At 45.0% G+C, this 12557-nt stretch overlaps 1 protein-coding gene across 6 annotated transcripts in view; it reads left to right on the forward strand.

The window, feature by feature from the left end:
• Positions 1-12557, forward strand: part of TTC28 (tetratricopeptide repeat domain 28) — a 463353-nt gene that overhangs the window by 406632 nt on the left and 44164 nt on the right. For all 6 annotated transcript variants that reach the window (XM_087828508.1, XM_087828509.1, XM_016198630.2 and 3 more), the window contains one exon: positions 9799-9939. In XM_087828508.1, coding sequence (XP_087684634.1) covers positions 9799-9939 — 141 coding nt within the window. The remainder of the gene's footprint in view (positions 1-9798; positions 9940-12557) is intronic.

Consider the following 12557-nt stretch of genomic DNA (forward strand, 5'->3'; position numbering starts at 1 on the left):
GAAATGCTAGGAAAAAACCCCCACTTCCTCTTCTTAACACTTAAGTACAGACTAAATAATTCCAGGCCATGAGATAAGCAGGGTGTTCACAAGATGCTTCCGAGTTAAAATCGCACAATTGTAATGGATCCCAAAGGCTGGAGGACTTTTTGTTTTGTTTTCAATTCAAATGATTATCTTGAGAGGGAATTTCCAAAAGGGACTTTTATTATCAGTTTAACAACTGTAGCACAGACCAGAGCTTATTGATTCTGTGTGTGTGTGTGTGTGTGTGTGTGTGTGTGTTTGTGTGTAGATTCCTGGCAGGTAAATATAATAATTTGTCTTCAGACCAATAGAAGGTTTGTTCTATAAATAATAACTCTTAGGTAATAGTATTGATTACAATATTGAGGTGATACTGAGAAAAGCAATTTCTAGAGGGATATACAGAAGCAAGGAATTAAATCTAGTTTCATCTAAATATAAACGTTTCCAGAGGACAAATGAATGACAGTGATTTTGATTTTGTGACAAGAAACTGTAATACCACTTGGGCAGTGTGGACAGTGAATGCTGGAGGGCCACACTGCTAGGTGGGTTTGAACCAGTGGAACTGACTTTAGAGTCTGAGCTTGTGAAGTCTGGAATATGATGTGAGTGGACTCACTGTGAGGGTTTTTCTGAGGAGAACAGCCTTCATATTGTTCTCATGGGTGATTCTAGCACATTTTTCTCTAGTGTTACAGCTCACACCTTCCTACCCTGACTCTTGCTGGCCTACTCTCCTGTGTACTCCACAAATTTGAACGGTACTGGGGCAGCTTGGGCAGCTGTGGCACCAGCTCTCTGCAATAAGGCCGCACAAGTCTCTGAGGACAGCTCTTAACCTTCCTCTTCCTCTCCCCGCACAACAATCCTCTCAAACGATTGCTTAAACCAAAGGGGGTGGGTAGGTTATAATAAGGTTATGGGGAAAGGAGTCCCATAAAACCCAAGGGCAAGCTTAGAATGGAAAAGGAAAGCTGTGGGGAGCCCCTGGGCTGCACAGGCCAATCTGGTTCTTATCACTGCTCAGTCACTTCATTTTGTACCTCCTACTGCAAACCTCCAGTTTGCAGTTGGAGTTTCAAAATGCTCCTTTCTCCTAGTCCCTAGGGTGGGAAAAATGGCCACCCTAAACCGCTCTTATGTTCATACACGCCTGCAGAGCTGGCCACAGGAAGTCGCACTCAGCAATCCCAGAATTCTAGTGTACAAATTTTGTGGAAAGGAATCTGTTTGGCCTGCTTAGGGCAGATGTCCACCACTTGTCCAGTCAGCAGTGGGGATTGTCGGGTGTAAAGTTGGCACTGGGAACTCACCCCTGTGACCCTGTGGATCAGGGAGGCAATTTCTAGAAGTAGAATCTTTATGTTCAGGGCAAATGCCCTGAAGCTGTCTACTACACCACGGCTTTCTCCCATCCTGAAAATATAGCCCATTTTCCTGCTTTAAAGCCTCACACTAGCATCTCTGTTTCTTGGGTTCTTCTCTTTCTTGAGACAGCCCCATGGAAAAGGATGCTTTTGCTCCAGCTCCAGCTCCCCCTTTCCTTGCTGTCCCTAAAAGTAAGCCTCAGGTGCATTTCATCTTAAAGGTTTACTTATAATCACTATGAAAGAACAGACAGGGACTGACAAGTAATTCACATGGGAAAATTTCAAAGGTCTCAGAAATCTTGAGTTCCCAACGTCCCATGTCTTTAGTTTCTGGGACTCTTGCTAAGTGGCTTCTGGAATAAGTGGGTTCTTTCAGCTGCCTGCAGACTGGCCATGCAAAGCCCCAGTAAATACCCATGGTACTTGTTATCTGTATATCTTCATTATCTTATCTCTAAGACATTTTCTGCTGCCTAGCTCTGGAATCCTGTAACACAGGGTGTTGGCACAGTCAGACCTAGCCTCTCATTGTTAGGAAGGCCAAAATGATTATATGCAGTAGCAGCAAATGAACTAACTTTGCTTCCTCAAGTTTTGTCAATTGTAAAGAGGTTTTTGAAAGAAGGAGCATTTTTCTGCTTTTGACTCCATCGGGCCTGGCGCTAGTAGTATAGGAACTTCCCCACTGCCCTGTGCACTAGAACTGAAGATGGGGCTTCTCACCCATTGTTTCTAGCTTCAGGGTTGCAAGTGGTTGGTCTTTGGCAACTAACTGGTTATCAGTGCAAAAGAAGCCTAGAGATGGGGGTGGGGGAACAGACTAGAAGAAAGAATGAGTTAGCAAGGGGATGTTGAGACATAAATAAAAGTGTGCCTATGTGGAGCTTCAGTCGCAACTGTCAGAGGGATGACGAAGAGTGTGTACTTGGAGAGATCAGGAGGCCATGCTTGCAAATGAAAATCCTCTCTGGAGCCTCTTGCCAAGCCCTGTCCCTGAGGATGGGATGAGCTCTGGCACGACTCCGTGGCGCTTGATTCATGGGCTATTCCCATCTCTCTGGGGAAAGCTGCATGTGAACAGCATTTTGGAGCCTGCTTGGTGATGGCATGATTTATATTCCCCAGAGCAAGCAGAGGCTGGACTTCTCCCAGGGCCTCAGGAGCAGATGCTGGCAGGGTAGGTGGGCACCGTGAAGAAGTTGCTGCCCACCTGCTGGCCTCTCCAGCTCCCCTCTCAGTCCCTCACCAGGACCCATGCTGCCATCCTGCACTTAGGCCAGCTTGTATGGACTTTATTTTTTCATTTATTTAGGATAAATAGTGTAAATAAATTCATTTCTTCAGGAATGGAATTGCTGGGTCATATGGTAAATAATAAGAAACTGCAAAGTAGTTCCCAGAATAACTATACCTTTTTGTATCTCCACCACCAGTATATGAGAATTCCAATTGATCTGTCTCCTCAGCACCTGGTTATCATCAGCATTTTAAAATTCGAGCCATTCAAATAGATGTGTAGTGTGGTATCTTGTCATGGTTTTAATTTGCATTTCTCTAATGGCCAATGACAGTGAACTTTTTTTTTTTTCATGTGCTTATTTGCTGTCTTTATATTCTATTTGGTGAAATGACAGTTCAAGGCTTATGTACGTTTTTTAAATTGACTTGTAAGTTTTCTTATTGTTGAGCTTGGAAGTTCTTTGTATGTTATGAATACAAGTCCTTTGGCAGATATGTAGTTTGCAAATATTTTCTCTCAGTCTATAGCTTGTCTTTTTCTTTTCTTAGTGTCTTTCACAGAGCAAAGTTTTTAACTTTTATGATATTAGTTTTTTCAATTATTTATTTATGGATAATGCTTCTGGTGAAATGTCTAAGAAATATCACCCCAGGTCAAAAAGTTTGTCCTATGTTTTTCTCTAAGTTTTATAGTGTTACATTTTTATATTTGGATCTGTGATACATTTTGAGTTAATTATAAAGTGTGAGGTTAAACCTGTGGTTCATTTTACAAGGTTAATTTTTTTTTTGCGTATAGACATGCAGTAGTTCCTAAGCTATTTATTGAAAGGACTGTCCTCTCTCTATTAAACTGTCTTTGCACCTTTGTCAGAAGTTAATTGGACATTTTCAAGTGGGTCTATTTTTGGACTCTATTCTGTTCCATTGATCTGTATGTCTATACTTTTACTAAACCACACTATATTTATTTCTGTAGCTGTATAGTAAGTCTTAAAACCTGGCAGTGTCATTCCTCAAACTCTGTTCTATTTCTTCAAAATTGTGTTACCTAGTCTAGTTTATTTGCCTTTTCATATAAATACTCAGCTTCTCTGTAGCTACAAAAATATCTTAAGGTTTGTATTGGCATTATGTTAAGGTTATAAATCAGTTTTTGGAAAAATACTATCTTTGTTGAGTCTTAAAAATCCATGATCATGGTACATCTCTTCATATTTTTAGGGTGTTTTTTTGTTTTTTTTTTATGTCAGCATTTTGTAGTTTTCAGCATATAGATCCTGTACATGTTTTGTTAGATTTATACCTAAGTATTTAGTTTTGGGAGCTATTATAAATGGGATCATTTTTAAAATTTCAGTCTGCAGTTGCTTGTTACTAGTATATAGAAATACTGATCTTGAATCCTACAGCCTTAGGAAATTCACATAATGGTTCTAGGGGTCTTTTTGTATATCCCTTGGCATTTTCTACATAGACATTTGTGTCTTCTATGAATAAAATTTCTTTTCTTCTTTTCCAGTCTGTGTGCCTTTTGTTTCCTTCTCTTGCCTTTTTGCACTGGCTAAGACTTCTAGTACTGTGTTCAATATGAATGTGTGTGAGCTGACGTACTTACCTTATTCTCCAGGTCTTTCATCATTAAGTATGATGTGAGCTGTAGACTTGTTGCAGCTGCTCTTTATCAGGTTGATGAAATTCTCTTTTATTCCTAGTTTGCAAGTTTTTATCGTGAATTGGTGTTGGATTTTGTAAAATTCTTTTCTGCATCAACGATATAACTAGGTATCGTTTTCTTTAATCTTAATGTGGTGTATTATATTGATTGCTTTTTTTAAATGTTGACCAAGCTTTACATTTTTGGAATAACTCTATCCCCTTTAATTGTGGTATATAATTCTTTATATATGTTGCTGAATTCTGGTAATACTTTGTTGATGATCTTATGTCTGTTTTCATTTGACCTGTGGAATGTTGGTGTAAGTAGTTTTTCCCCTCTGTTACCTTTGTCTGCTTTTGGTATCAGGGTAATATAGGCCTCATAAAATGAGTTGAAAACTGTTCTTTCTCCTAGTTCCTAAAGGAGAATGTGTAGAATTAGTATTATTTCTTCTATAAATGTTAGGTAGAATTTGCCATTGAAATCATCTGGACTAGAAGATTTTATTTTGGATGGTTTTCAACTATGAATATAATACTTTAATAGTTATAGGACTATTTATATTATCTGTTTCATTTTGGATGTGTTTTAGTGGTTTGTGGTTTGTTAGTAATTGTTTTATTTTATCTAAGGTGCTGAGTCAATATTTGTAGAGTAGTTTGTGGTATTCCTTTGTTATCCTCTTAGTTTCTGTGGGATCAGTAGTTACATTTCCTCTTTCATTCCTAATATTGATAGTTTTGCCTTTTCTCTTTTGTTCTTGGCTGCCTGGCTAGAAGCTTATCAATTTTATTGATTTTTTTTCCCAGATATCCAACTTTTTCTTTCATTGACTTTTTAAAGATACTGATTTGCTCTTTTAGTTTCTTTGATTCCTGCTCTATTATTTTATTTCCTCTGCTTGCTTTCATTTATTTTGCTGTATTTTATTCTAATTTCTTAAAGTGGAAGCTTATAGCCCGGCCAGGTGTGGCTCAGCAGTTGAGCATCGACCTAGGATCTAGGAGAGCGCCGTTCGATTCCCAGTCAGGGCACATGCCCGGGTTGTGGGCTTGATCCCCAGTCAGGGGCATGCAGGAGGCACCCGATCAATGACAACTCTCTCATCATTGATGTGTTTATCTCTCTCTCCCTCTCCCTTCTTCTCTCTGAAATCAATAAAGATATATATATATTTTAAATGTGGAAGCTTATATTATTTATATGAGACCTTTCTTCTTTTCTTTTTTATTTAAAAAATTTTTTTAAATTACAGTTTACATTCAATATTATTTTGTATTAGTTTCAGTTTTTCAGCATAGTGGTCAACCAATCATACTTTACAAAGTGTTCCCAGATATTTCAGTATCTTCTTTTCTTTTTTTCTTTTTAAATATGTCATTATTGATTTCAGAGAGAAAGGGAGGGGAAGAAGGAGAGAGAGAAACATCAACTTACCACACAGTTAGTGGCTTGAAACAACTTCTACTTTTAGTTTCTCTCTTTGCCACCAGTTGCCCATCTGCCATATTTTGTTAGTTGTCTTTTTCCCTCTCCCTTCAATGAGTTTCCCAGGCAGATAAGTTCTTTTTTGGGTAATATTTCTCCTGTCAGTTCCTACTTTTCCACTCTCAGCCTTGCCACCCTGTCACATATCTGGACTAATGGGATAGCTGGCCCAACCACAGGACAAGCCAGAATCATCGTTGGTGATAATAGAGACCAAAAAATGGTGAGGAATCAGGAAGGTAGGGTTAGAGCCAAGCTAGTTTGTTTGCAGATAGGGGATGGGAGCTCAGGGCAGAAGAGAGAGCCACTATCCAGATTTCAGAGCCTAGGGGCTTATGGAAAACTTGCCTCTCCTGGCATGTTGAATGAGACCTAAGCACCTTAATGTATTAACACAGTAACTCCTCTGAGAAAGGGGCTTCTAGTAGGTGTGAGGAGCCAATTAGGATTCATTGAGCTTTACCCTGGGACTTCAGGGCTGCTTCTGAGCAGGTACTGGTAATAGCCATCTAACTCTTCTCCCCCCTCCCTATTTAATTGGCATTCTCCACTCTGGTCTAGTGGACTATCTCCCAAAGAGCAGCCCTGAGCCTGCTGACCCCCCTCTTCAGAGGCCTGGAATGACAGCTCTCCCCTCCACATTATCTCTTCTTTCTCTCCCACTCTTACCCTCTGCTCCAGCTCAACTAGGCTATTCTCTTGGCCCCGGATAGCCCCCACGCTGTCTTATCTCCACACCTTAGCTCATACCACTCTATCTGCCTGGAAGCTCCCCCCCCCCCAAGTGTCTACCTGTCAAAGTTATAGCCTTCAGAACACCTCTCAGATGCAGCTAATCCCAGGAAAGTTTTTATACCCTCCCTCTTTTGGTTAGGGGCTGGTGCCCTCCCCTTGCTCCTTTTTTAATCCACCATTGTAAGTGCCTTGAAGACAGGTATAATGTGACTCTCTTCCGCTTAGCCTCTAGTTCTTTCACATCAGTCTCACTCAGTAATCACTGTTGAATGGAAGTGAATGGAATCAGGGCCCGTGGTGATCAGACTAGGCCATCTCTAGAAAGTCTCTCAGAGAAATGGGCATGGGGATTGTGATATGAGGACCACCAGTGGCAGTGACTCTTGGGATCCCTGCTATATGCTATATTGATGAGATTTGTTTTGTAAAAGGGAGATTCTCTTATCTGTGACATAGCCTGTTTGTTTTTCCCTTCAGTGTTAATACTGTGAAGAGTCAGGAAATAGGAAACAACCCCATTAAACATGAGATTCAGAGGGCTCAGCCTGCTGCTGACTGCAGGAGTGGAGCTGCGAGATAACTGAGGCTGATGCAGTTCCAGCCCTTTCTGCTCTCCTTGCAAAGCGCTGAATGAAAAGCAGGTTTCCCAGCTCCAAGCAGGCAGTCACATTCAGGTGATAAATGTGTCCCTGGACAGAGGAGCTTGTTGAGTGATATTTACCAGGATCTCTGTGAAGGGCCCTCAGCTCCCAAGGGAGCATTTCAAGCCTTCAGCTGCTCAGCTGTTCAGTTGATGCCTGGGGGAGGTGAGAGGAGCAAAACTTCATTCTCTGCTCTCCAGCAGGATGGAAGCCGCAGCGATTGGTTCAGGTTCTCAGAAGCTTCTTGATTTCTCTTGCTTCCTATATTCACCCTCACCCCTGCCGTAGTCAAACCCAGCAGAGAGAGAAGAGGTAAGAAGCTTAGAGCCTTAAAGTGGGAGGGGTGGGGAAGTCAGTGCCAGGACCCGAGCTGGGTTCAGCCCTGGCTCTACCTCTTAGTGCTCCTTGGCCAAGTTCCTTGGTTTCTCCAAAGCTCTGTCTCCTCAGAAATAAGATGGAGTTGATGAGAGCTACCTCACAGGGTTGTCATACAGGTAAAATTAAATCAGTGTACAAATACTTTGACAAATGCTCTCTGGTATAAATCAGTCATTCATTCAGTAATTCCTCGTGGCATACCTACTGCATGCCTGCCATGCCAGTTACTGTGCTGGGTTTGAAGGGTTGTTTCCAAATTGTGTAGGTCAGGAAGAAAAGCAGGCTAATGGCCTTTACCAGCCATCAGAGTGGTTCTGGGGCAAAGGCTTGCCCCAAAATCATTCCTCTGTGCTGTCCCTGAAGACTACTCCATTCTGGACACTTCTCTAGGGCCTCAGCTCCTAGGAACCTTTCCTAGTGTCTGAGCCTTTGCAAGGAACCATGGCTGAGTCTGGACTCCGGTGCCTCATTACCAGGCATGTTAGTCTGGGTTCTCCAGAGAAATAGAACACACACACACACACACACACACACACACGGGTTTATTATAAGGAATTGGCTCACATGCTTATGGAGGCTGAGAAGTCCCAAGGCCTGTAGTTGGCAAGCTGGAGACCCAGGGTAGCTGATGATATAAGTTCCGGTCCGAGTCCAAGCCTGAAGACAGGAGAAAATCAATGTCCCAGCTCCTAGACAGACAGGAAGGGATTTCTCTCCTACTCTGCCTTTTGTTCTGTTCAGGCCCTCAATGGATTGGATGAGGCCCACCCACATTGGGGAGGGCAGTTTGATTTCCTCTGTCTGCTGATTCAAAGGTTAATCTCATCCAGAAACAGCCTTACAGACACACCCAGAATATGTTTGACCAAATGCCTGGACACCCTGGGTCCAGTCAAGTTGACAAAAAAAAATGTACCATCACACCAGGGTTGATGTTCATAGAGAAAATTCAGGCTTACTAGGCAGCTTCACATGCTGTGTCTCATTTGACTCCATAATGACCGTTCTCTGTCATATAATCCTGATGTCACAGACTCACCAGCCTGGCTGTTTGAAGTAGGTCATGTTCACCTTAAACCTAAATCTTGATGCAAGAACCTCTTCCCTCTGGGCAACAGGAAGTCCGTTCCTTTCCAGATCCCACTTCTCCAGCATGTGAGAGGCTGCATATTTTTGAGTCTGTCTTTGCCTCCAGTTCCCTGGTGCTCTCCACCCTTCCACACTGGTCCTTAGACAGCAGAAAACTTAAAACAGTCATCATGTTGGCTGAGTGTTATCTGCAGATTCAATGCCATCATCATGCTGAAGGAAGGTGGGGGCTCGGCACAGAGATCTGTCTTTGCTGACTACCCCATAGGTTGGGATATACGGTGAAGACCGCAGGTGGCAGCGCTCCCTCGGACAAATGTGCTCCTGTGGTATCTGTCATGGTCTCATAGGGCCACAGTGCACAGCTTTTACGTTTAATAAGTCTTTTGTCAGTTTAATAATACTGATGAATCAGGGCACTCCTGGGTATTTCTGTTTATTTAAAACCCATTGTGAGATGTTCTATTACATTCTGTCATAGGGGAAATATGAATTTGTTAATTCAAATACTGTAGCATCCCCATGCTGAGCTTGGAAACTGAGCTCCAATCAGCAGTGTCTCTCAAGCCTGCATTTCACACAGTGCTGCTCTGCCTGACATTGCAGCCACTGGTGTGCATGTCTGTCTCCTTGTCTGGAAAATGCCTTTTGGGGCTGTGTATCCCCCAGGCTTAGAATGGTGCCCAGCACATGGTAGGTGCTTAGCTACTATTTCCTGAATGGAATGGACTAGAACTCCTGCTAGGAGGATTCCCACACAGCCACACTCACCTGAGCAGAAGTCTGGGAGGAGTACCCCTGCCAGCCCACCACAGGCGCAGCAAATGGTGCTGTTTCTTCACAAACAGTTGTCGAGCACCTAGTATATGTCCGGACATGCTGGATGTAGGGAGTGCAGTGCTGGCTCCTGCACAGCAACTTCTTGTGGGTAGTTCCAAGCCCAGTGGGGGCAACAGCTAGAAGAAACAACCAACCAGAGTACATCTGGAGAAGCTCTGGACAAAAGAGGGAAGGCCGTGGGGACACCAGAGGACGCGGGTGACCTGGCCTCAGGGAGGCACTCAGTACCAGGATTTGTTGGGCAGGGGAATGGCACAGGGCCTCGAGGTAGACTTCCATGCTCAGTGCTCCCTCTCTCTGATTGGCTTTCTCTGCACTTTTCCCACAGGGCCTGTGCCAGCAGCGAGACAGAGAGTGAAGCCGGAGACATCATGGACCAGCAGTTTGAAGAGATGAACAACAAGCTCAACTCGGTGACTGACCCCACTGGCTTCCTTCGGATGGTTCGCCGCAATAACCTCTTTAACAGGTGAGTGTAGGCTCTGTCTTCCAGGCCAGTGCAGGGCAAGCTGCCCTGGACGCAATAACATGCTTTTGACCGATGCTTCTTTCAGCTGGTGGGCTTCTGGTCCATATCATGCATTTGCAGAAGTGAGCATGACACTACTATGGGTCCATGCTCCTAAGGGCCTCAGTGTCACAGCATCACCTCTGGGTCAAATAAGAATATAGTGCAGACTTGGTGTGACAATCTGCATTTGGCTGTGATGGGAGGTGGTTGGCTGCTTCTTCACAGAGCCTTGGAGCTGACTCCTTAAATAGTAGGCAAAGCCAAACAGAAGCATCACATACTTCTTTGCCAGCTTATGCTTGTAACGCATAGGCTGGCACCTGTGTTGACTCCCCTGGCGTGAGGTTGAGGGAGAGTGGGGATGCTAGCATTGCTGGAGGAAGCACTTGTCCAGACCCAGGCCCACATGTCTGCCTGAGGCCCCTTCTCCCTATTACTTGATAAAATAGGTCTTAGTAGTTTCGAGATGAGTTGATGTTGAAATTGCCACCAGCACACCCCTCCCTCTTTTCATCAGGGGTGATAGCTGGGCTGCATCCAGAAAAACAGGCAGGCAGTTGGGATTGAGGGGCACCTGTTCCATTGGATTTGGTTACCTGGCAACAACCTGGGAGTCACATTGGGGTAGACCTTTCCAGAAAGACACCTGGGACTCTCTCAGGCCTCTGCCACATCCCGACTTTAAAGGACAGCAGGTAAGACCTAGAACACATTGATGGTGCTCTGGGTGGAGGCAGCCTCTGCCTGGCGGCCCTGCCATGCAGGGCATTGTGTGCCCTGTCTGTTCCTGCTCCAGGCCTTGGTTTCCTCTCTTTATTGTGCTGTCAGAGTGACAAGTGTGTGTTTACTTTCCCAGGGGTGTGCTGAATGGGACTGGAGCCAAGGACCAGGGATGTAGGAACTGGCAGCTTGATTGAAAGGAGACCAAAACTTTAAGCTGGTTCACCCCCAGTTCCTCCTCCTTCCCTACCCCTTTAACAGGGTCCCTCACGACTTTCAGTTTTATGTAGGGACATGATCAGGTGGGAGGAGGCATGGGAGAGGGCCTGGGCTCATGTCCTCCTAGGCCAGCTTCTTGGCCTCTGAGGCAGGTGATTCTCGACTATACCAGGAGATGGGGTCCATGGTTGTAAACTAGAGTGGGGAGCGCTCAGGGCTCAGGTTCTGGCCTTGCCACATACCAGCTATAGGACCCTGAGCAGGCAATTTCACCACTGTCAGCCTCAGTTTCCTCATTGCTGAAATGGGTACAAGCTTCCTACTTTACAGTGTTCCTTTAATGTGGAAACTAAAGGAGTGAATATCTAAATAACACTGACCAGCTTCCTAATGCATAGACAGCACTGTACACACGTGGCTTTTTGCTGTTTTGCATAGTGGGAAGGACAGTGCTAAAGTTGTATTCTTAGGGTTATGTAGGTGGATAAACTTGGGAAAGGATGAAGTTTGTATGTGTTTGTGCAGCAGGTGTTGGCCACCTGGCTTGTGGCCTCACCTGCCCTTCCTCTTCCTGTCCCACCTCATGTCCTTTACATGAGTGAGTGCCAAAGGCAGGCCATCTTGGCACCATGGCAAGGAAGGGTCAAACCAGTGCACCTGGGATCCTAGCTTTCATCACCGGGTGGGAGGTGGTGTGGACTTTGCATCATGTAGTTGCTTTTTTTGGGAAAATGTTTGTCCTTCTGAGCAGCTGTAAGGTGGGCCCTATGAGCACAGCACTCTAGATTATATACTGGTTCATTTAAACAATGTCAGCTATGCCCCCAGCCAGATTGAAGACTTGGCGGGGAGCAGCCACGCTACAGCACTGGAGCCTACGCCTCCCTGTCCCACCGCTTTGCACCCAGCTCCCTCAGCAGAGCCTGACACGGCTCAGGACCTCAGGCCTGCCCTCAGGAAAGAGAAAGATTTGGAAGTGGTCTCCGTAGACCCTTCCAATCATGACCTTCTGGAGGCTTCTGAGGCAGTTTGAATGAGGGGAAATAGCTTGCATTCATTCAGCTTCAACATAGCGAGCAGTAAGACCCAGGACAGGTTGCCCCGCCATGTGCTTTCTGACACTTCCTGACAATCCCAGGAAGAAGGGGTACTCTGGCCTCCATCCAAGGGGAGCAGAGCTACTAGGGGAACCACAGAGGCAGAATCATCCTTGTCAGTCAGAATGGTGTGGGTCCTTGCAAACTTCCAGTCCAGCCTTGCATCTCACAGCTGAGGGGCACATGCAGGCTAAGGAGGGTGGAGACCTGCCCAGGAGGGTCCCAAAGCTGGGTTTCAGGTTGTGGCTCCCAGCTGCTTTGTTTGCCGCCTCCCTGCCTGCCATGTGTGCTTCCCTGCCCTGTTTGGGGTACCAGACCTCCCTTTCTGTCCTGTTCCATGTCCAGGGATCTCTGCTCCGAGGTGCTGCTTTGCGACTAAACAGGATGGCTAAGTAGTAGCTTTTCTGCAGACTCCCGGTATTGACTGTGGCTGATAAAGCCCTCATCCTCTGAGCCCATGGAGGTGAAGTGGAAGCAGCCATGTGCATAGGGCCTTGTGCACGCTGGAGCAGCCCCAGCTTCCCTCTGCAGGCCTCTCCA

The sequence above is a fragment of the Miniopterus natalensis genome, chromosome 20 (assembly GCF_054644295.1).
Source record: "Miniopterus natalensis isolate mMinNat1 chromosome 20, mMinNat1.hap1, whole genome shotgun sequence".
Taxonomy (NCBI): Eukaryota; Metazoa; Chordata; class Mammalia; order Chiroptera; family Miniopteridae; genus Miniopterus; species Miniopterus natalensis.